The sequence below is a fragment of the Staurois parvus genome, unplaced genomic scaffold (assembly GCF_062004578.1).
Source record: "Staurois parvus isolate SC_StPar_1 unplaced genomic scaffold, SC_StPar_1.0 ptg000385l, whole genome shotgun sequence".
NCBI lineage: Eukaryota > Metazoa > Chordata > Amphibia > Anura > Ranidae > Staurois > Staurois parvus.
The window spans coordinates 1,467,124-1,491,371 of NW_028318181.1; the positions used below are offsets into that span (position 1 = coordinate 1,467,124).

A 24,248-nucleotide genomic window follows, 5' to 3' on the forward strand; every position below is an offset into this window, starting at 1 on the left:
TCTGATGGGTTGGGGCAGGGAGTTCCAGAGGATGGGTGACACCCTGGAGAAGTCCTGGAGGCGGGCATGGGAGGAGGAGACCAGGGAACTAGAGAGAAGGAGGTCTTGTGAGGAGCGGAGTGTGCGTGCTGGGCGGTACTTGGATATTAGGTCAGTGATGTAGTTCGGGGCAGTATGGTGGACAGCTTTGTACGTCAGTGTTAGGATTTTGAATTTGATCCGTTGCGCAATCGGAAGCCAGTGGAGGGATTGGCAGAGGGGGGTGGCGGAAACGGAGCGGTTGGAAAGGTGAATGAGTCTGGCAGCCGTATTCAGGATGGACTGAAGCGGGGATAGCCAGCGGCGAGGCAGGCCAGTGAGGAGGGAGTTGCAGTAGTCGAGTCGCGATATGATGAGGGAGTGGATGAGCTGTTTAGTGGTTTCTGGAGTTAGGAACGTGCGGATTTTGGCGATGTTGCGGAGGTGGAGTCTGCATGAGTTTGTTAAAGAGTGGACTTGGGGCTGGAAGGATAGGTTGGAGTCCAAAATGACACCAAGTACTCTGGCCTGCGGGGCGGGTTTGATGGTGGCGTTGTTGGACATGATGGAGAAGTCAATGGGGGGTGGTGTCCGGGCTGGAGGGAAGACAAGAAACTCGGTTTTGGAGAGGTTCAGTTTAAGGAAGTGGAGCGACATCCAGTCTGATATGTCGCTCAACAGGTGTGTGATTCGGGCGGAGACCGAGGGGGTGAGGTGGGGGGTTGAGAGATAGATTTGTGTGTCGTCGGCATAGAGGTGGTAGTTGAAGCCGTGAGAGTGTATGAGTTGGCCAAGGGAGGAGGTGTAGATGGAGAAGAGAAGGGGCCCGAGGACAGAGCCTTGGGGACCCCAACAGAGAGGGGGAGTGAGAGGGAGGTGGTGGCATTATAGGTAACGCTGAAAGAGCGTTGTGACAGGTAGGATGAGAGCCAGGAGAGAGCAGAATCTCTGAGGCCGAGGGAGTGTAGTTTTTTGAGGAGGAGGGGGTGGTCGACTGTGTCAAAGGCCGCAGAGAGGTCAAGGAGTAGGAGCACTGAATAGTGGCCATTAGCTTTGGCGGTTAGCAGGTCGTTGGAGAGTTTGAGTAAGGCAGTTTCGGTGGAGTGTAGGGGACGGAAGCCGGACTGTAGGGGATCGAGGAGGTTGTTGTCGTTGAGGTGAGAGCATAGGCGGGCGTAGACTAGGCGCTCGAGGAGTTTAGATGTAAATGGGAGCAGGGAGATGGGTCTGAGGTTGTTCGGGTCATTGGGGTCCAGGGAGGGCTTTTTAAGTATGGGGGTGATGTGTGCATGTTTCAGAGGGGAAGGGAAAGTGCCGGAGGAGAGGGAGAGATTGAAGATGTGGGTGAGGGAGCGTAGGATGGAGGGGGAGGGAGGTTGTAGGAGTTGTGTGGGGATAGGGTCAAGGAGGCAGGTGGTGAGGCGGGTATCAGAGAGGATCTTGGAGACTTCTTCGATGGTAGTAAGGTCAAAGGTGCGGAGTGTTGGGGGAGCTTCAGTATGAGGAATGTAGGGTGGGGTGGGAGAGGAGGTCAGAGCAGTGGTGGGGCCGTGGGAGAGGGGTGTAGAGGGGGTAGCTGAGTGAGGGGGAAGGGGGTTGGAGGGAGTTTGAGCAGCGACGAAGTCCCTGTGGGTTATGTCGAGGGGGAGGGGGGATGAGGGGGTAGCTGTGTGAGAGGGGACGGGTTGAGAAGGCGTGTGAGTTGCGGCAATGTCCTTGCGAATTGTGTCAATCTTGTTTTTGAAGTGATTGGCAATCTCAAGGGCAGTGAGTGAGGTGCTGGGTGGAGGTGGGGGTGGCGAGAGTAGAGAGTTGAAGGTGGAGAAGAGTCGGCGAGGATTGGAGGAGAGGGCCTTGATGAGGGTCAGGAAGTAGGACATATGTGTGCACAATAGATAACAGAGCTGAAGTTTTAATAAAGTAACCCATATTAAAGGTGGTATATCCTTCCCAACTCTGGACACCCAAGCCCTACCTTATGCTCTTTAAGCTCAAGTTAAGTTATGGTGATTTTTATATAGGCACATTGCCTCAGCTTGGACCAATGTAAGTATGTACGTTCTATACCTGGGGGTTCCCCATGGAAGTTGGAAATCACTGTAGTAGGCACCACTACTACAGCGATTGCCGCTAGCTTCTGGGTCCTATGCTGAGTGACTGCCCTGCTCCTTATTGAACACCGGAGGTCACCCGCACTATTCAGGGAACACCTTGAATTTTCTTAGTGAATGTAAAGTGTTCTCGGATTGGAAGGGGTGGAGATTGTGATGTCACAGCCCCCCTATCCACCTGTCAATTAATGCTTTGCACTCACTAAGAAAATGCAAAGTTTTCCCTGAATGGTGCCCATACCAAGCGAGCAACCTTATTTAGCACAGGACCCAACAGCCAGCAGGGATTACTGTAGTAGCAGTGTCTACTACATTGATTTCTAGCTTTCATGGAGATCCCACAGGTATGGCGCATGCATACTTACACTGTTACAAGCTGAACCAATGTAGCTATGTAACAAAAAATTGCCTTACCTGGAATTCATATTTAGAGTGACACTAAACTCTTTATTATTTAAAAAAAAATATATATTCAATAAAATATTCTTAAGCCAAAAGGTCTCTTCTCAGCCCCCACCAAATTCCTTTTTTGCTGTTGTAATCTGATGTCCTGTTAGAGGGTGGCTACTTTCAATCTCTGTGCTCCCACTGTGTGTAGGAATGTGGCCACCCTCTCTTGCTTGATGACATGATCACAACTAATGTGCACAGGAGAGGTATGGGAGCTCACAGAGAACATTACAAGGAGGCACAAAAACAAAGTAAGAAATAATTTCATGAAAAATATATTACAGGGCCATTAAGTAGTGGATGTGTATGGATTTTTGGAAAATAAGGATTTAGTTTAGTGTCACTTTAAGCCTGTCACGCATGGCTCAAAATTCCAGACAGCAGTGACCCTGTCAGCACCACCCAGCTCAAAAAACTTCACATAAAAAATCAAAGCAAACTGGCAAAAAAGTGTCGAACGAACACTGACTACTTCCATTCAGATGCAGTCACTGTTTGGGTATTCTGACAGCCATGAGTGCCAATTGCCAGAATACAATAGCAGACAGGGGAGATTGCTTTATCCATGATTTTCAGGATGGATAGAATTTATTCAATTTTTCTCATTTAGTCCTTGGGCTGAACAAGATAAATCTGTAAGTGTAAGCTTTAAGCAGTGAGTAGTCATGTATTCATCTGTATTTAAAAGGCAGTTAGAGCACTGATACATTTATACCAACATGTACATGTAACTGCTGAAGGCATGGAAGCCTACACTAACAGATGTTATAGGACAGTGATCATCTGACAATTCATTATTTATTAAACATGCTTTGTCATGAAAATCTGTCTTTGATGATGGCTGTGATAAATCAAAAAGGGACAGATTTCCGCACTTTAATTTTAAACCTCCATCATTTTCTTAAATATAAGAACAGAAATATAAGAACTGACACCTGGTCATGGAGGGTTTAAAGTGGAAATCCAGCCAATTGTTTTTAAATGTTTTGGATATAGAATGGGCCCATCTGTCAAACCCTTTTCTTTTCAAGCCGACTTTTGGCTGAGTGGCAGGTTAAAGGGATCGTATACACCTGAGCCCAAGAGCTATAAATGGACTTTTGATTTTGTCTAGCTGATAGGAAAGAGTTACCAATTCTTTTAGTCAAAATCTATACATTACAATTTATACTTCCAAAACTAAATGAGTTTCTTTGCAGATTGCAAACTGACCAAACATAACAAAGGATTTGCCATCAGTTTAAACACATATCATGGGTTTGCATGGTAATATTATAAGTAGAGTTCTCCACTTACAGTATTTTTAAATATAGATTAAATATTTGAGTTATTTCACTTTGTGAGAGTTACCTTAATGTTATTCAGGTTAACATCGAGAAGGAAAGGATCATTGGCTTTTATCCTCTGCAAACTCTCTTCTACGTTTGTTGGGTTTGGGGGCTCATCAAATGCTGGTTTTACTTTTTCAGCTTTGACAACATCTGAAATTGAAGGCCATTGTAATAAGATCAGATGAATATGCCTTTGATTATCATTGATAATGAGTTGATGCAACAAAAAGAATTAGCAGAAAGTTGTGTGCATGAAATAACCAACCAGAGGTTATATTTACATAACACAGAGAAAACTTCTGATTATTATCTAAGCAGGATGTGTATTTCTGATCTGAACTTAAAGCGGAGTTCAACCTAAAAAAAAAAAGTCAGCAGCTACAAAAACTGGAGCTGCTGACTCTTAAAATACAGACAATTACCTGTCCCTCGGTCTAGCGGTGTCCTCACCACTGCTGGTTTCCCTGGCCATCTTCTCTCCCTGGCGCCGGCATCTTTAGTGTGGGCACCTGGCTGTGACAGCTTGCGGCTTCACAGCCGGGTGCCCACTGCGCATGTGCGAGAAGTGCTGCGCTTTGTGAATGGCCCCATAGTATTCTGGGACATGTCATGTGTCCCAGAAGACTACAGGGAGGGAGGACAACTTCCACTTCCGATCTACCAGGCGATCGCAGCGAAAGTGGGAGCGGGTACCTGTCAAATTCTGGTACCCGCTACCCCCCACCCCCCAAAGGTGCCAATCCTTAACAGGGAGCGGGAGACAAAGACTTAAAGCGGAACTTCCCCTTTTGGGTGAAGCTCCGCTTTAAAGGGGTTGATATACTAAAGGCAAATGGACTGTTTCCTTTGTAAGGGTAGTTGCACTTTTCAAGGGAATTTTCCCCAGAGCATAGTAAATGAAGGTGAAGCTTTACTGACTTCTATCATCCAAGCAAAATTTCTTGCACACGATTGGATATTCTTTGCAAGGTAAGTTTTCACTGCATTCACTAAGCTCTGGGGAAAATTACCTTGCACAGTGCAAGTTCTTTTGCAAAGTGAACAGCTTATTTGTCTTTTGTAAATCAACCCCAAAGGGTCTATTTATTAATGGCTTTACCCAAGATTCACAAATTTTTCATTTAATCACCCATTTTTCCAAAATAATCTTATCTGAATTAAAAAGTTGAAAATAACCATTTACATACACACACTGAGCACTTTATTAGGTACACCTTTCCACTACCGGTTTGGACCCCCTTTTCTCCTTCAGAACTGCCTTCATTCTTTGTGGCATAGATTCAACAAGATGTTGGAAACATTCCTGAGATTTTGGTCCATACTGACATGATACTATCAGGCAGTTTCTGCAGATTTGTCGGCTGCACATCCATGAACCGTTGATACAAGGCACGATGAATCCATGCCTTCATGATGTTTATGCCAAAATCTGACCCTACCAGGCAACATTTTTCCAGTCTTCTATTGTCTAATTTTGGTGAGCCTGTGCGAATTGCAGCCTCCGTTTCCTGTTCTTAGCTGACAGGAGTGGTAATGGGTGTGGTCTTCTGCATGGTATGCTGCATACTTTGGTTGTAAAGAGTGGTTATTTGAGTTACTGTTGCCTTTCTATCATCTAAAACCAATCCGCCTATTCTTTTCTGAAATCAACAAGGCATTTTAGTCCACACATCTGCCACTCACTGAATATTTTCTCTTTTTCTGACTATTCTCTGTAAACACTAGAGATCAGCAGTTTTTGAAATACTCAGACCAGCCTGTCTGGCACCAACAACCATGCGACGTTCAAAGTCACTTAAATCCCCTTTCTTCCCCATTCTGATGCTCGGTTTGAACTTCAGAAAGTGGTCTTCACCACATATAGTTCCTGCCATATGATTGGCTGATTAGCAATTTGTGTTACCAAGCAATTGAGCAGGCGAATGAGCGCACAAAGCCCTCTAAGCCTCTGTCATGAGCAACCATTGCTTAGTATAACTGTTGCTATTTGATAATACACAGTGCTATAATATTCAGACCATCGTGTTCTAAAATCAGCCCCTGTACTGTCCAGATATCAAGAGTAGACAATAAACGCAATTATCTATACAGTTAAATTAAATTATATATAAACAGCTTTACTTCTAAGGTCTACTCCATCTTGTCCATCTTCATTACCCTCTGTTCTGCTTGCAAAATGCTGCACTCCGAGGACAGCTATAAAAAATGAAGACAAGGGTTAGGAATATAGGTTTTGTTAGTACAGATGGCTGAGGTCAATATTAAAAGGCTGCTGAAATAACTCATCTCTTCAGGGAAGCCTATCCCATCTCTGTCTAACAACTGAACTTTTCTTTCTTCATCAACTCATCCCCACAAAGTTATTACCTTTTTTACCCCTTGCCTTTCCCTTTTAGATTGTAAGCTCTTTTTAGCAGGGACCTCCTATTCGTGACTTGAATTTTATTGCAGCTGTTTGTCTTTATTTATTTATTGTAATGTGCTGTGCAAACTGCTGCCACAATATAAATCCTATATAATAATATTAATGCAAATTATGTCTATTTGGCTTGATAAATATTGCACAGAGAATTAAAATATTTGTATTCATGGTTTCTACTTTTCTCTAGAATAGAGCATGTTTTGACTACCACTTATATCTACATCCAATGTTTAAACCATTGTGTTGTTGCACATGGTCATATAGGGTCAAAAAGTAAAATCCTTTTAATTCTGTATGTCCTGCTCTCAATGTAATTATACTGGCAAAGTGTATATATCAGATCCAGATTTAGTGCCAGTTCACATATATGCAGATTTGATGAGGTTTGAACCGCATCCAATCCAGATGACATGTGGAAAAACATTGCTTCCTATGGTGCCTGTTCACATATGTCCGGTGCACTGGTGGTGCGGATTCAGTGCGGTTTTAAAAAGAGTTATGTCCGATTTCTGAGCAGTGCCTTCAGGTTCAGGTGCGGATTACAGGCTATTGACCTCTATGGGAACCGTTTCTAAACCGCATATGTGTGAACAAGATAAGATTCTGAGCTAATCCTGTCCTGAACCTGATGTAAACCTGATGTACACCTGTGCAAAAACTACTGTATCAATTAGCTGTGAAACCTGAGCTTCAATCCGAACATATGTGAATCAGCTCTTAGGGGGTGCTGGGGTGGGCTGTGTCTCCCCATATTTCAGCCTTGCCCCCAGGACCAGAGATATATCTGTCTGAAGTCTGTAGCCTTGGAGATGCTGAGCTGGCATGGCTGTCCAGTGCCCTGCTCTTATCTGCCCTACTGCAACATTTGTTCCTATGGTGCAGGGGGGCGCACCAGAATGCACTGCGTCCTTCGTTGGTTTGGTGTTACTGGCAGCCAACCTGTCCACAGCTTGGAAAAAGATGACATTGATCCAGGACAGCAATTCACAAGAAGATGGAATTGATGCTTCATCATAGATCTGCTTCATCTTCTCCCCTTGCCATGATGCTGCAGCTACGGTGAAGATTTGAAAGTGGGACACTGATTCTGATGTGTTGGGGTCTGACTCTTATGTGCTGGGAGCGGGGCTCCAATGTAATGGCAGGCCTCTGATATGAAGCAGGGGACACTGATGTGATGGGGGAACCAGATGTGAAGGGGGGGGGGTCTCTGATGTGCAGGGAGAATCCAATATGAAGGGGGGATTCGGACGTAAAAGACAGACACCGAGGTGATGGGGGGCTTTAACATGAAGGGGGAAATCTGATGTGTGAGGGGGAAGCTAATGTGATCCTAGATTGTTAGCTCCAAGGAGCAGGGCCCTCCTATCCCTCTTGTATTGAACTGTATTGTTGCTGTATTGTCTCCCTTTATATTGTAAAACTGTTGGCGCTATATAAATCCTGTACAATAATAATAATAATGGGGGGGCTCTAATGGGGCAGCACAGTGACTAAAAGGTTAGCACTTCTGCCTGGCTGTACTAGGGTTGTTGGTTCACATCCCAACCATGGCAGCACCTGCCTGGAGTTTGCATGTTCTCCCTGTGCCTGAGTGGGTTTCCTCCAGGTACACCGATTACCTCCCAGACTCCAAAGACATGCTGGTAGGTTAAGTGGCTCCTGTCTAAATTGGTCCTAGTATGTGTATATATGAATGTGAGTTAGGGACCTTAGATTGTACGCCCCTTGAGGGTTAGGGACTGATGCGAATGTACAATATATATATGTAAAGCGCTGCGGAAATTTACTGTGCTATATAAGTACCTGAAATAAATAAAAATAAATAAATAAATGATGTAAACAAGGAACTCTGATGCAATGCATGGACTCTGATGTGTTGTAGGGACCCTGATGAGATGGAGGAACTCTAATGTGAAAGGAGGACTCTAGTGTGATGGGGGAACTCTGATATCATCACTGATGTGATGGAAGGACTGTAGTTTGAAGGTGGGGGACCTGGTGTGATGTGGGGATTCTGATTTGAGGGGGCTCTGATGTAATTAAGGGACTCTTATGTAACTTATGGACTTACTCTGAAGTAATGGGGCAATTTATATGATGGGGGGCTCTGATGAAAAGGAAACGCTGATGTAAAGGAAGGACTCTAATTTGAAGGGGGGCACTAGTGTGATGTGGGGGTTCTGATTTGAGGGGGACACTAATGTAATTGAGAGACTCTGATGTAATTGAGGGACTTACACTGATGTAAAGGGGGTATCTGATATGATGGAGGGACTCTGATGAAAGGGAAACACTGATGTGATGGAAGGACTCTAATTTGAAGAGGGGGCACTGGTGTGATGGGGATTCTAATGTGATGGGGGCTCTAATGCAATTAAGGTAGAGGTACTCCGATGTAATGGGGGCCTCCGATGACTCTGATGTGAAGGGGGCTCTTATGTGAGGGGGCTGTTTCACCCCACTATTTGTACTGGTGACCACTGTCGTTGACAAAGTATGTGGGATTTATTCTAAAATTTTAAAGTTGTCCTCAGAACAAATGGTAGTGGGAAATCTTCTAAAGGGGCACTTGTTTCGGGAAAACTGTTCAGTTCCAATCGCTTTGAGATGCTTCTTCTAATTTCAAGTTGCATCTCTGGGATGGGAAGTGAAGAGAAATTCTTCCCCCAATTGTACACAGGCAGCAAAAAGGAAAAAATGTGCAGAAGTTTAAACCTTTCCCTACTCTATCCAAAACTTTCAAGCTATTCAGCTGTGGTGCAGAAGATAAGCATGGTTCTCTCCTTGTAAATGCATTAAAGTGGTTCTAAAGGAAGAAGGTTTTTTGGATAAAAAAACGTTCTAAAGGAAGAAGGTTTTTTGGATAAAAAAACAAAAATCTCCTGTGACCCACTCCCTCCCAGCTCCCCCCTCTGTATACTTACCTGAGCCTGATCTCCATCCAGCACTGTGCCAGAGAGAGCAGCAGCACTGGTTCTTTCTCCCTCCTCACAGGAGAGCCATTACGGTCAATTACAGATTGTGAGGATGGAGCAGGGGGTGGGGCTGAGCCGCACTATGTGTGTCAACAGATGCATGCAGTGTAGCTTAGGATTGAACCTGTACAAGTGCTACCTTAGCAAGTGGCTTGTTATGGGGGCAGAAACAGAAGAGGAGGAACCAAGAACACCACCAGGGGACCCAAGAAGAGGAGGATCGGGGCTTCTCTTTGCGTAACTATTGCAGAGAGCAAGTAAGTATGACATGTTTGTTATTTAAAAAAAAAAAGAAAATCGAACATTTGAAATCAATTTAAATTGTGTGTGAAGCTCATAATAAAATGATACAAAACTATTCCAGTATATTTTTTGCTTTGTTTTCTACAACTATTAGTTTGTCAAATTAAAACAAAAATGTGTAAACTTTTTACAACCAGAGGTTTAGAATCTGGACTTTCGTTTACGTATTTGAAATGAAAACTGCTTGTTTTGCTCCAAGAGAAAACAATCATAATTTACCTTTCATTTTCTAGCCTGGCAAAATGAAAAGGGAGAATGTGATTGCTTGCTTAGAGGCAACACAGGCAGCTCTGCTTTTGGACACGTTGATAAATGAGCCTTACTAGCGAGGTCGCTGAGCTCTGTGTCTGTGGCACTGGCGAGAGCTTCTTCCAGTTCTGGCTCCAAGGTCACCCTTTCCTCTGGCTGGCGTTCCATTGGCATATGCTTGGGAACAAACACTTTACCTGTGTGAAGACATAACAAGAGAGAAAGACAGGTTTACTGCGGAAATGTATTCCTGTAATTAGACTTTAGAACATATTAGAAACAAAGTCCCTTTTCAAATATATTTTCCATGAACTGTACATATGTATTCATAATGTCCAGCTGCAGTTGTTTTTGCACATTTAGCAAAATAAGAAATGCAGCTGGACAATATCAGTGTCTTTGTGGATATTTAAACAAATTAATTGCTTTAGTGAAAAGAATGTGTTTTGCAATGATACAAAGAATATACCAAGAATTTCCCATCATTTACTTTTATTATTATCACAGCTGGAGCACATTTTTTATAGTACACACAGTAGTACAATATCCATCAAAATGATGGAATCTGCAAACAATCAAATAGAGATACCTTCCATTCTGACCAACTTAATTTCAATTGGATTCAAACCGAGTTGATCAGCCAGGGCAGAAAATTATCAAGCGTTTTTAATCAGTCAACAGAACTGGGATACATTGCTCATGGATACTAATATTATCGTATTTTGATTGATCAGATTATGAGATTACTTGTTGGAAACAGAAATGTGATTGAAGACTTACGATTGTAAGTTATGACTGTATCCTCAAGTATAAACCCTTACCTTGTAAAACAGCCCATTCAGTTTAAAATAGAAAGGAAAGACTATATATCTGTGCATACATATATAAAAAAACACTGTAAACACTTTTTTCCCTTTTTTTTTATAAGTGATCACATACCCTCTGTTCTCAGCTGCATAAGAGCTGGGGGAGGAGAAACAGCCTCACACTTACCTTCCCTGTGGAAGGCTGTGCAGGAAGGGGGGGGAGCATGTCAGCACAAGCCTGATCATTGCAGCAGAGCAGGCCGAGTTCCTAGCACAGCTAGAGAACAGGTCTCCTGCTTAGTGTGGTCAGTTTGTAATAGGAAAGCAGAGGGACTGGCAGTAACACCAGTGATTTCACACAAAGGAGGCAATACAAAGAGAACAGGATACTTTTTCATACAAGTACATGCTACAACAGGCACATATTAGGAAAATGAAATGTTGAGTTTTCATACTCTGTCAATCGAAATCCACTGTCCTGTGGGTGGCATATCAATTGAATTGCCTGGCTTCTATAGAAAATAATGATTTGATTCCCTGCAGATTTTGTAAGTTTTCCCACTTACAAATATAATAATAATATAATTTTTATCATATGTGTATTTTAAATGATAGAGACAGAATATCAACCAAAAATCCAGAAAAAACACATGATACAAATGTTATAAATTGAGTTGCAGTTCAGTGAGTAAAATAAGTATTTGATCCCCTACCTACCAACAATAATTCTGGCTCCCACAGACTGGCTATGTGCTCATGTGGTAGACAGGTTAGTCCAGTCAATTTAAGATGGTGCTCCTAACGATAACTCGTTATGTGTATAAAAAGACACCTGTAAACAGAATCTCTTTCTTCCATTCAAACCTCACCATCATGGGCAAGACAATAGAGCTGTCAAAGAACGTCAGGGACAAGATTGTAGATCTGCACAAGTCTGGAATACACTAAAAGACTATCAGCAAGAAGCTTGGTGAGAAGCAGACAACTGTTGGAGCGAATATTTGCAAATAGGAGAAATACAAAATAACCATCAATCGCCCTTGGTATGGAGCTCCATGCAAGATTTTACCTCATGGGGTAAGGATGATAATGAGAAAAGTGAGGGATCAGCCCAGAACTTCACGGGAGGAGCTTGTGAATGATCTCAAGGCAGTTGGGACCACAGTCAGCAAACAAACCATTGGTAACACAATATGCCACCATGGATTGAAATCCTGCAGCGCCCGCAAGGTCCCCCTCCTCAAGAAGGCACATGTACAGACCTGTCTGAAGTTTGCCAATGAACATCTAAATGATTCAGAGAAGGATTGGGAGAAGGATTGGGATTGAGCTCTTTGGCATTAACTGGACTCACCAAGTTTGGAGGAAGAAAAATGCTATGACCCCAAGAACACCATCCCTACAGTCAAGCACGGAGGTGGAAAAATTATGCTTTGGGGCTGTTTCTCTGCTAAAGGTACAGGGCAACTTTGCTGCATTGAGGGGCCAATGGATAGGGCCATGCATTGTAAAATCTTGGATGAAAACCTTCTTTCCTCAGTCAGAACACTGAAGATGGGTCATGGATGGGTTTTCCAGTATGACAATGACCCAAAACATACCACCAAGGCAACAAAGGAGTGGCTCAAGAAGAAGCACAATCCTACAGAAAATGTATGAGAGGGAGCTGAAACTTCGAGTTGGCAAGCGACAGCCAAGAAACCTTAAGGATTTTGAGAAGATATGCAAAGGAGAGTGGACCAAAATCCCTCCTGAGATGTGTGCAAACCTGGTAACCAACTACAAGAAACGTCTTACCTCTGTGCTTGCCAACAAAGGTTTATCCACCAAGTACTAAGTCGTGTTTTGCTTGGGGATCAAATACTTATTTTACTCACTGAACTGCAACTCAATTTATAACATTTGTATCATGTGTCTTTTCTGGATTTTTGGTTAATATCCTGTCTCTATCATTTAAATACACCTATGATAAAAAATTATAGACCCTTAATTTCTTTGTAAGTGGGCAAACTTACAAAATCTGCAGGGAATAAAATAACTATTTTCCCCAATGTGTAGATTGCTCATTCCTATCAGGAGAGATTGATCGTAAAAGAAATCAATCATTTATTTAAGCTTGAATAAACACCCTAACCTGAAGTTTGGTGGTCTTGGCTTTCCTTGACCTGTTTAACCTAGCACCCTCCAATAAATGGCAGCTTTCCAAAAGCCAAAAAACTCTCTAGTTCTGGTGGATTAACCACTCAGTAAATATCGAAGCCAATCAGTCAGCATTGCAGCACTTACATATACATTGTACATTCACATCAGACCCTCACCCTCAAGGAGCTTGCAATCTAAGGTCCCTAACTCACATTCATACATACACATACTTTGCCGTATGTCTCCAAAAATGCCCCTTTGCTCTACACAATGGTAATAAAATGTCATACACTTTTTTTAACAGGTAGTCTTACAAATATTTAGCTAGTAAGATGTAGTCTTATACCACCAATAACAATTATATCAAATATAAATATGTCTGTAAAAATATTATATCATTACTGATTAAAAATATACACAAAAAACACACATATATGCTATACTGTATATTTTTTAGAAACATATATAATAAATATAATATAAATTAATGCTGAACTCAAAGGATCAAAAAAATGCTCCCTTGCAGTGGTTCTTCCCTTGCACTGCAAGGCATAAATGCTTCCAAAGGACTTTTAATTCCCTAATCCCTGACTCCTGCAGATTGCTTCCATGCTAGGAGAACAAGCCCAGTACTTGGGCAGCTGCAGACACTCTAATCTCATGAAGTACAATGCAGGACCAGTAGCCCTGCATTGATTGTAAGGATGCCCACAAACTGGAGTATTAGGGAGAAGAGGGGAGCACTGGCAGCCAAGGAAAGGCACGGAATAGGTAAGTAAAGGTCCTTGTTATTTCTACCCTAGGCATAAACAAGCATTTAGAGGGGAGGAAGTCCCACTGCAAGGGGAGATTTTTCTTTTTCCTGGAGTTCAGCTTCAAACTGTTGAGAACATGTGTGTCCTGTGATCAGCTTGGGTCCCAGGTAAGTAAAACTGCAGAAGATACAGATCATTTAAATTGGCCACAAGCCAGAAAATGAAAGTTCTTCCCTTTTTCTTTGTATTTTGGTCTTGTGACAGAATCATAGTACCCAAACATGAGAAAAGGGGAGCATTTTCCTTCACTTCTTGGAGGAAACCCAATCTGAGGAGGTGTCTTCTCTTTTTATATTTACAGACCTGTGCACCTGTAGTTTTATTGGTCTAAAGGCCAGGCTGCAGGGCTCGGATATCAAGGGGCCCGCAAGAAGATGCCCCAGTGGAGTGGTGGAAACCCCTGCCTCTTTTTCCCTAGCTCTAAATGTGGTTGTCATGCTTACCCCTAATGCAGGTGGTCTGACACTATAGCTGGTTTCTGTGGTCTTCAACTATAGTGGCTCCCTTTCCCATAAGGCAAACAGGCCTACCAGTACTTTGTTGCTCCCAGGACACAATGCTATAGTAGCTGGGGCAGGTGCAAACTGAGCACAGCAACCATTTACTTGCCGTTAGCAGATAGAGTGGTTCAATGCCAGTCCAGGTACAAGGCAGTCAAGGTTCAGAGTAGTCAGGGTCAAATCTGTAGTCAAAAGGCAGGCAGAGTTCAGAGAATAGTCCGAGTTCCAGTCCAAGGTCATAAAAGAGAGGAATGCAAAACAGCAGAGAGGGCAGACAAACAGGTGACTTGGAGCTCCACCTTGCACATTGCAGGTGGACAGACAGACAGGGAGAATGTATCACAGCCAAAACAGGATGCTGGAATAAGACCAGCAGCTATCAAGGAGCAAGAGCGCTACACACTCCTGACAGTGGTTCCAAAATAACAGCTTCAAGGAAACGAAGCTCTAAAAGAGAAATATGGTCAGAGGTTCTTTTGCCCATACTTCTCTTGAGAGTCACAGGAATGCACTTACCTGTGCTCTCCGGAGACCCAGAATCAGGTGACAGTGGGCTAAAGCTCGCAGTCAGCTGACGTCACAGAGCCGTTCCATACTCTGGAGGGGTCCTTCCAAGATGCCTTACAGCCAGGCAACTCAGCCTCTCAGCGCACAACTGTGGAAGATGTTCACAAATAATAATTCATCCACTGAAAGATTTTTACTCCAAAGATCACTTTCACATGGCTGTTCCATCAGTCTGTTTTTGACCCATGATCAGACAGATCAAATATGGAGTGCAGCGTTTCCCTATGGGTGGCCAGATATAAATGGATGTATGGCCGTTTACACACAATTACATTTAGGTCTGTTCAGGTTCATTGGACCGAACATAAGTTAAGGTCTAGGTCCTCTTTTGTGAACCTGAATAGATGTACACCAATAAAAATGGGCACATATTAGTTTACATCACCAATAGGGATAACATGGATCCATTATAACTTCATCACAGGATAGAGAAAAAAATGGAGCATTCATATGTCACATACAAGTATAAAGGGATGTGGAGTGGCGATACTACACGCATTAGTAAGTGGCAAGTGTGTCCTATTACTGATAGGCAGCACACATGTTGCAGGCCAGTCCAGAGACCGTTAATCAAGATGGCAGACAGCAGTGTTAGCGTGTGCATGGAACAGCATGTGGTGATGAGGTTTCTTGTGAACGAAGGTGTAAAACCCATGGATGCCTACAAAAGACTTCAAGCACAGTGTGGTAATGACACACTCAGCTGCAGTAAGACATTTGAATGGTGTAAATGTTTCAAAAATGGGTGTACGTCTGTCAGTAATGATCCCGGCCATGGTGGTTCCCAGCTCACAGGAGTCATTCCTGTGAACATTCAGCTGGTGGAATGCCTGATCCTGGATAATTGGTGTAAAACCTGTAGTGAAATTGCACAAGAGATAAAGCTTTCTGTGGTCAGCATTTCAGCACTGATGATGAAGTGAAGCAGGCTGCCCTAGGATGTTTCAGGCGTACTGACAAATCTTTCTATGCCGAAGCTTTACAGGCATTAGTTAAATGCTGGGATAAAAGTGTAAATGTAGCAGAGGAGTGTGTCAAAAAATAAATGCAGTTTCCACTCCATGAAGTTTGTTCTTTTATTATATAAACTCAAAAGTCCCAGTTTGACTTGAATGCCCCTTGTATGTAACATCCATTTTTGTTTTGATCTAACTCAGCAGGGGATTAGTCAATGGGTTCCCTGCTGAGATGGAATGTAGGGAGCCCATGTAAATTGGCTTAACAGACACAGACACAGTTTTATCCTGCAGTTGTTGCAAAGGCTGAGACACATACCTTGATGTTTAACTCAGCACTGACAGATGGAACCAACAAATAATTTTCAAGTTAGCCAACAAACTTTTCATCCATCCTCCCTACCAAGGTCTTTCACACTTACTGATCTTGTGAGAATGTTTGGAATTTGATTTTTATCAGCCAAAAGACATAAAAGATACCGTAAGCAACAGTCACCTTAACAAAAAAAGGGTGGATGAATGGGACAGTGCTGTATACAAGAACTCTCACAACCTATAAATATGGGTTAACTTCCTTTTATTATTTTAATAATATGTTTGTATATCAATACAATGAAAGAGAGAAGACAGGTCCTATTGTAGTTTACAGAGAGAATTATAGAACATGCACAAGTATAGCATAGTAAAATCTAAGAACCAAATTAATAAAATCAAATGTTTTTACTGTGGGCGGTGGCTGCATACACCCTTCATGTTAGTGCTGGGAGTGGACAGAAATAAAATAACACTGGTAAGAGCCAAAGCTAGAATGAACAGGGGAGAGGCAGTATGTACACTGAGCCTAGAGCAGCTACTCCTGGGCTGAGGTCAGCCTACTTCTCTGTTATTAAGCAACACATCCATTATAATACTGCAACAGAAATGGCCTCAGCACAATGACCAGAAAATAATATATTGTATGTATGTAAAGCCATCTTTTGATATAGTGGAGAAGACTCATATTAGTTTTTTTTTCTGTGTCCCTTTAGGGAAATTTCCCTTCGCTTCCTGTCCCTGAGACACAGCAGGAAATATAAAGAGGTCTCTCAAAAGCAAAGGGATATCTTCTCTTAGACAATGTCACCAGAACAGGTTTGCCCCTTAGAAGAATTCTCATCATCTCCTACTTTTGAGATCACTCCAAATTGTTGAATTTCTACTTTCTGCACAGGAAACAAGGGTCATTGGGACTGATAGCGAGGGTGAATCTCTTCAATAAAAGGTTGTTGGAAGTTAATACTCACATTCTATCCAAAAAAAAGTTTTAGCTTTACATACACTCACGAGAGATTAAAGTATAACTAACTAAAGGCAAAACTTTTAATTTTGGAAACAGCGCAAATGGATTAGAGCACCTGTCAGGTTTTGTCTGTGTCCCCCACTAAGGAGATTCCCCCTCTCTATTAGTCATGTTTACCATTATCATTGAAAGTCAAAGAAAATCCAAAATTTTGGGTTATGCCCAAAAAAGTAATAGAGGGGAAATCTTCCAATGGGGACATTAGTTCTGGTGACCTGGGGGTCCCCAAGGAATTCTCATTATTTTCAGGGATTTCCTCTCACTTCTTGTTTGGCTATGGGATAGGAAGTGAAGGGAAATCTCCAGATGGGGAACAAAAATCTGACAGGGGTTATAACCCTCCCATACTCTATCCAAAATGAACAAATGGTGTGCCTATAGTTCTACTTTAATGTATTAACCATTGCCTCTAAGGCATTCAGTCAATAATATCATAAAAATAGAGAGTGCAAGGGCCTCGTGTATCACCTTTGGTTCCACTTTATTTATAAAATCCAATAAAATACTCAAAAAAGTGCTAAAATGAAAAGGCATATAGTTATCTTTCACATCCTATGGACAGAACCTCCTCCAACTCTCCATCATTTGTATGGTCAATGGAAATGGTCCTACAGCAATATACTGTGAATATGCATTATTTAATTCGATTTGAAGGACGAGCCCTCTTTTTCAGAGCTCTGAGGAAGAGGGCTTGTCCCTCGAAATGCATCTGATAACATGTATCTGCAGTATATTGCTGTAGGACCAATTCCATTGACCATACTATTGGAGGTCTTATCCATAGAATCCAAAGGACGACAGATGAATATATGCCTGTCATTTCAGTACCTTTATGAGTATTTTTTTGGATCTTCTAATTAAAGTGGCATTAAAGCTCATGCACAAGACTGGTGCGTGCTTTCTTTATTTTTTTTATTTTTCCCCGATCTGAAAAGGTGCACTAAGGCCCGGAATGAGCTTATGACATCTCAGGAATTGGATCAATGTATGAGATGAATCCCCTATTTGATCTATATCCTTTAGCACTGGTGGTGTATTTGTTTTTTTCAATTTGGGCATGAACACCAAACTCCTGCCCCCAAGAATTTGGTGCTGCCCCTTTTAAACCCTGAAAATCCTGTTTAAAGTGCTGTAGAAATGCAGTAATTGCAGTACTATGCTGTACTATTTGGTGCTGTGCGTTTTTAAAAGTAGTGCAAATGAATGGGCTGCAAATGAAAACGCATTGCATGAGAACACACGCGATCCCAGTGTGAACTGGCCCTTAATCCTAACCACTCCTTTATCATACCTTTACAGCTGAAGCTCTCTAGGGCCTCATCCTCAGTGCCTTTGGTAGCCAACAAAAGGTTGCAGCACTGCCAGGCAACCATGTGCATTACATGCTGCTGGTTGTGGCGCAGCCTCAGGCATCTGCTGAAATGGGTCACGTTTGGTGGAAACCTTGCCCGCCAAATCTGAAAGGTGGTTAGTACATAGCAATATATACTAACATGGCCAATGGCCATGTAAACTTGCGTCTTGGAGGCCGGGGGGAGGTAAAACCACTGCCTATTGCCTACTCAAAACTTTCAGGTCACTGGTCCATCTGATTGATACCATGGCTTGTTTTGGGTAAGACTTTTGTCTTTATTTGGGATTATTAATATCCTCTTACTTACTATATTTTCATCCTTTACATGGATTAACCAACATATGGAATTTGGTCAATTTGGATATTATCAGAAAATAAACTTTTTATTACTTACCAAATGTATGTTGGCCAATATCTGTCTTTTCATCTATAAAATGTCAGGAAGGAAGATTTTGTAAAATGGCCTGATGTGTTCATGAGCAGTTTGTAGACAGAATCTCGAAGACACTCAACATCCAAAATCTAATGGTTTCCAATTGTGCCCTTGAAATAGTGTCCCTTGAAAAAGTATATGAGCTTCTTTTAACCACTTCCAGTCCGGACACTTTCACCCCCTTCCTGACCAGGGCAATTTTCAGCTTTCAGCGCTATCACACTTTAAATGACAATTGTGCGGTCATGCAGCACTGTACCCATATGAATTTTTTACCATTTTTTTTTGAGACAGATAAAACTTTATTTTGGTGGTATTTATTCACCGCTGGGATTTTTATTTTTTTTGCTATGTAAATGAAAATGTCCAAAAAATTTTTTTAAAAAAGTGTTTTTCTTATAAAATTTTTCATTTTCATTTCTCTTTCTGTCTGTCTGCATCCTTGCGGCCATTGAGAACTACTGAGTGAGCTGTGATTGGTCACAGCTTGTCACATGGTACAAAGCTGTTGTGAATATCCTTGTACCATGTGACCTCTGTGATCATTCACAGATTTCACACGTAGTAAACAATGATGTCACAAGTGACATCTTGCTTACTACTTTGCATGTGATCACTGATTGGCCAATCAGTGATCACATGATCGGGACATCGTACAGAGGTCCAGTCCGACGATCGGTGTTTTACTGTGTCCGGAGGACACAGCGGGCACCGGATCGTGGTGTTGCGCGCTCCCGGGGAGCGCGCACAATCAGGGTGCGGGAAGGCCGTTTATAAACGGCCACCCGACCCTGCAGTGCCACCGTCTGGCCGTTTATATACAATGGCCGGTCGGGAAGTGGTTAAGCTGCAAACTTCCACTTTCAAGTGTTTTTGGCCCCATAATAGAAATGCCTGAAGGAATATGTGCATATTGCATGCTTTTTTTCCTCTAGTAACTCTTTTTTATTTGGCTAAAAATTAGTTAAAATCCACTCAAACACAAGTGTACAACTCTGAGGAGCCAAGTCTAGAGAGGGCTTGTCTTCACTAGGGTAATGGAATCTTACTAGGAATACTCCTACTTGGTTTCTACATTTAGCACTGAGCAAAACTTTACCCAGCGTGCATGATTCATGCCAACAGTCGCCAAGATATTTCTTTTTTTTTGCAAAATCTTTATTTATCCAAATAAGTCATCCAATAAAAAAGTACAAAAAAAAGGGAATAGGAACAGACCAAGTGGTTTGCATACAACCAAGAGGAAAGAAGGTATATACAGAATATATACAATATACAAAATGTAATGTCACCAGATACATATCAAGTATTGTAAACCAGTAAGGAAACTGAGTCAAAACTGGAGAAGGCCGGTTCCATAAAAGGTACAGACCCTAAGAGGATGGTATGCATATACAGTACGTGGCATGCAGGTGGTGTCTTATGCTGTGCTGCTAAATATAAGCATTCAAGGGTCGTAGCTGTATTGTGCTGGAAGTGTGTTCTACCAGTGCTCCCAGCACTGTAACTACTCTCAGTCTCATAGTAACGATCGGAAGCCAGTAGGACAGTGTTCCGATCTCGTGGTGACTGTGACAACCAACTACAGCAATCAAACCATATAATCAAGAGCCTATCCTACCAAGCTCAGGCATTAAGATCCCTTTAAAGGGCTGGCTCCTGCTGGCAGTAAGGGGTTTAAACAGAACTCCAGCCAAAATAACAAGATAAAATTTAAAAGCTCTTGAAAAACGGAAAATTTGCTATCAAGTACTTACCGTAATTTTCCTTTCCTGAAGGACTTCATGGCAACATACATATGGGTTAGCCCCGCCCTCTTCTCCTATAGGACCCCACTCCCATAAATCTATACTCCCCGACAGAGGCTGTGTTCCATAACTAGCCTACTCATGGCATTGGGAGTGTACTCCTGCTGCCATAGAGTCCATCAGGAAAGGAAAATTACGGTAGGTATTTGATTTTTCAATTTTCTGTTTTCCTGACAGACTCCATGACAGCATACGTATGTGAAATAAATAGCCATACACACATGGGTGGGCAGTTAAACAAAGACATTAATTTGCCCCATCAACCGACAGGACTTTCAAACCAAAATTAATAGAGGATAAGGAAGCAGGCTCTACACAGTAATGAGTCATAAAAGTGTAGATTGAGGACCATGAGACTGCTCTGCATATCATCTCAGGGGCGACATGCGAGGAAGCCGCCCAGGACGTAGGTACACTTCTGGTTGAGTGTACGGTCACTGCCTCCGGATCTACCAAGCCCTTAGCTCTGTAGACTATTTGGATGGCCTGGACAATCCAGGCTGTGATTGACCTGGAAGAAGCCTGGTCTCCTTTACTCTTCCCATGGAAAAAGATGAACAGATGGTCTGACCTACAGAAGGATGCTGTGACCTGCAAGTACAGCTTTAAGGTTTCACCTATGTCCAGGGGGTGAATATCATTGTCTCCAGAGGCTCTAAATGTTGGCAGGGCAATCTCCTGGTGTAAGGGACCATCAGGCGGTACCACTAGCACTCCACTCGCCAGGCGTCCCCAGCGCACGGTATCTAAGCCCCAGGGTACGTGTTCACCAGAGCCCCTGATGGTGGGGATGGACTTGAAGTACCCCGAGACCAGGTCGTGGCTACTGAGCACGCCTGTCAGTGGTAGCGGTATTCGCCAGGGGCTCCCGCAGGGAAGAGCCTGATGTGAGGAGGTCGGGTGATCCCGTCGGGATGGATGCATGGCTGAGCAAGTGCGGGGTCAAACGGGCCGGGTCGGTAACAGTGGGGACGGAGCAGTACAAGGCAGCGGGCAGAGAGTAGTCGGGTCACACGCCAGGTCAGCAACAGAAGGTCAGATCCAAACGGGGGCATTCAGGAGAGAGGTCAGGCAAAGCAAGGGTCTGGGCAGGAGAAGGCAACAAGGTCAGGTACAATCCGGGTCAATAACTTACTTAGAACAGGTTCGCAGATACAGGATACAAGGAAAGACCAGAAGGCACTGAATGACAGCTCAGGGCCGTTTAAATATCCCGCCCTGCGCTGCCATTGGTGCCACACGCGTGCCCGCGGTCCCTACTGCGCATGCGCGAACTCCCTCGCCGCGGACGGCCAGGTCTCAGTGCCCGCATTCTGACACAGGGCGGTGCACTGCGCCTGCGCCGAGCCCGTCGCAGCGGGGATTCCTGACATTGCCCCCCCCCTACGGGCAACCCCTGGGTGCCCACCCGATCTCTCCACCACGGGTGATCACCAAGGAACCTCCGGACAAGTCGGGGTGCATGGACATTATGGGCTGGTTCCCATGAATTATCCTCAGGGCCATAGCCCTTCCATTTAATAAAAAATTGGGTCTGACCCCCCCTCCTTCGGCACTTCAGGATTGTTTCCACCTCAAATTCTTCTTCCCCTTCGACCGTTATGGCCTCCGGAGGTCGAGATTCTCGTTCTGGGAAGGCATCGGGGATTACTGGTTTCAGCAAGGACACATGGAAGACCGGGTGTATCTTGAGTGTGTCAGGGAGGACAAGTTCGTATGCCACCTCATTGACCACCCGCTTTATGCAAAAGGGGCCTATGAACTTTGGTCCTAATTTCTTCAATGGACATAGCATTTTCAAGTTCGTTGTTGCCAACCACACTTTATCCCCGGGCTGCAGCACCAGGTCCCCTCTTCGTTTTTTGTTAAACGCCTTCTTGTAGTTCTCCTGGGCCCGAGCAATAGCCTCCTGTAGTATCTTATTGTTGGAGGAGAAGAAAGCTAGCGTGTCCTGTGTCGCCGGAACTGGGCATTCAGGAACCAAGTCAGGGAGAAAGACAGGGTGAAATCCGTAGTTTGAAAAAAACGGTGATTGCCCTGTTGCGGAATGGTTGGCGTTGTTGTACGCGAACTCCGCCAGGGGTAAGAGTGGTAGCCAATTATCCTGTAGGAAGGATGTGTAGCAGCGCAGGTACTGTTCTAGGGTCTGGTTGGTCCTCTCGGTCTGTCCATTGGTCTGGGGGTGGAACACAGAGGAGAGGGATAATTTGATATCCAAGGCCTTGCACAGTGCCCTCCAAAATTTAGACGTGAATTGGACCCCTCGACCCGAGACGATGTCCTCCGGGATTCCATGTAGTCTTACAACTTCCTGGATAAAAATTCGCGCAGTCTCGGCTGCTGACGGAGTCTTTTTTAACGGTAAAAAGTGAGCCATTTTCGATAACCGATCAATGACTACAAGGATCGCGGTGTGGTCTTGAGACGGGGGGAGCTCGACTATAAAGTCCATTGCGATCCTTTGCCAAGGTCGTTCGGGGATCGACAAGGGCCGCAGCAGCCCCCAGGCCTTGTTCCTCGATGGCTTGTTCTTCTGACAGATGGTGCAAGATTTTACGTAGAGCCTGCAATCCTTGGCCATGTTTGGCCACCAAAAGGAACGTTGGAGAAGTTCCAGGGTCTTCGCTGGGCCAAAGTGTCCCGCCATTGGATGGTCATGACACTGTCCCAAGACAAGGGTTCGGACCTCTTCGGGTACCATTATCAATCCTTCCTTCCAGAGGAGTCCCCTCTTGTTTTGGAGGGGTACCCCAGCTGGGGTCACTGTGGTCGTGGATGCATCCATTAGTTTGGACCGAAGGTCAGTTTGGAGAGCCAAGAAATTCCCTGAGGACAGAATAGTATCAGGTACCGGTTCTTCTTTGGAGTCTTCGAACATGCGTGATAGCGCATCGGGTTTTGTATTTTTGGACCCAGGTCTGTAAGTGATATGGAATATGAATCTGGAGAAAAACAGTGCCCATCTTGCCTGCCGCGGACGTAACCGTTTGGCAGTCCTCAGGTACTCGAGAATTTTATGATCAGTGAAGATCAAGATGGGGTGTGAGGCCCCTTCCAGCAAGTACCTCCATTCTTCCAGTGCAGTTTTGATGGCTAACAACTCCCGATCGCCAATATCGTAGTTCTTCTCGGCTGGGGTGAGCTTCCTTGAGAAGAACGCTATGGGGTGGAGTAATTCTTTGGTGCCTTTTCTCTGGGACAGGATGGAACCCACCGCATTCTCAGATGCGTCTACCTCCAGTACGTAGGGCAGGGAAGCGTCTGGATGGCCCGAAATGGGTGCCGTGGTAAATAGTTTTTTCAAGGCCTCAAAGGCTTCCTGAGCCTCCGGCGTCCATCTGAAGCGGGTTCCAAGTTTGGTTAGCTGAGTTATGGGGGAGACCAGACCCGAGAAGTTCCTAATGAATTTCCGATAGAAATTCGCAAAGCCTATAAAGCGCTGGATGCCCTTTTTGTCTGTGGGCACAGGCCAATCCAAAATTGCAGAGACCTTCTGAGGGTCCATTGCGATTCCTGTGGTGGAGATAATCAACCCCAGAAACGCAATGCTGGACTGCTCGAAACTGCACTTATCTGCTTTAGCGTATAACCCATGCTGGCGCAATCGACCCAATACCTTTGTCACGTGTATTCTGTGATCCTCCAGAGAGGATGAGAAGATCAGTA

The 24,248-nt window shown here is 43.8% G+C and overlaps 1 protein-coding gene across 1 annotated transcript in view; it reads right to left on the bottom strand.

Moving 5' to 3' along the window:
• LOC149455896 (tropomodulin-2-like) overlaps positions 1-24,248 on the bottom strand; it is a 159,644-nt gene that overhangs the window by 15,680 nt on the left and 119,716 nt on the right. The window contains exons 4-6 of the mRNA XM_089685764.1: positions 9,937-10,059; positions 6,032-6,106; positions 3,930-4,060 (exon numbers count right to left, since the gene is read on the bottom strand). Coding sequence (XP_089541890.1) covers positions 3,930-4,060; positions 6,032-6,106; positions 9,937-10,059 — 329 coding nt within the window. The remainder of the gene's footprint in view (positions 1-3,929; positions 4,061-6,031; positions 6,107-9,936; positions 10,060-24,248) is intronic.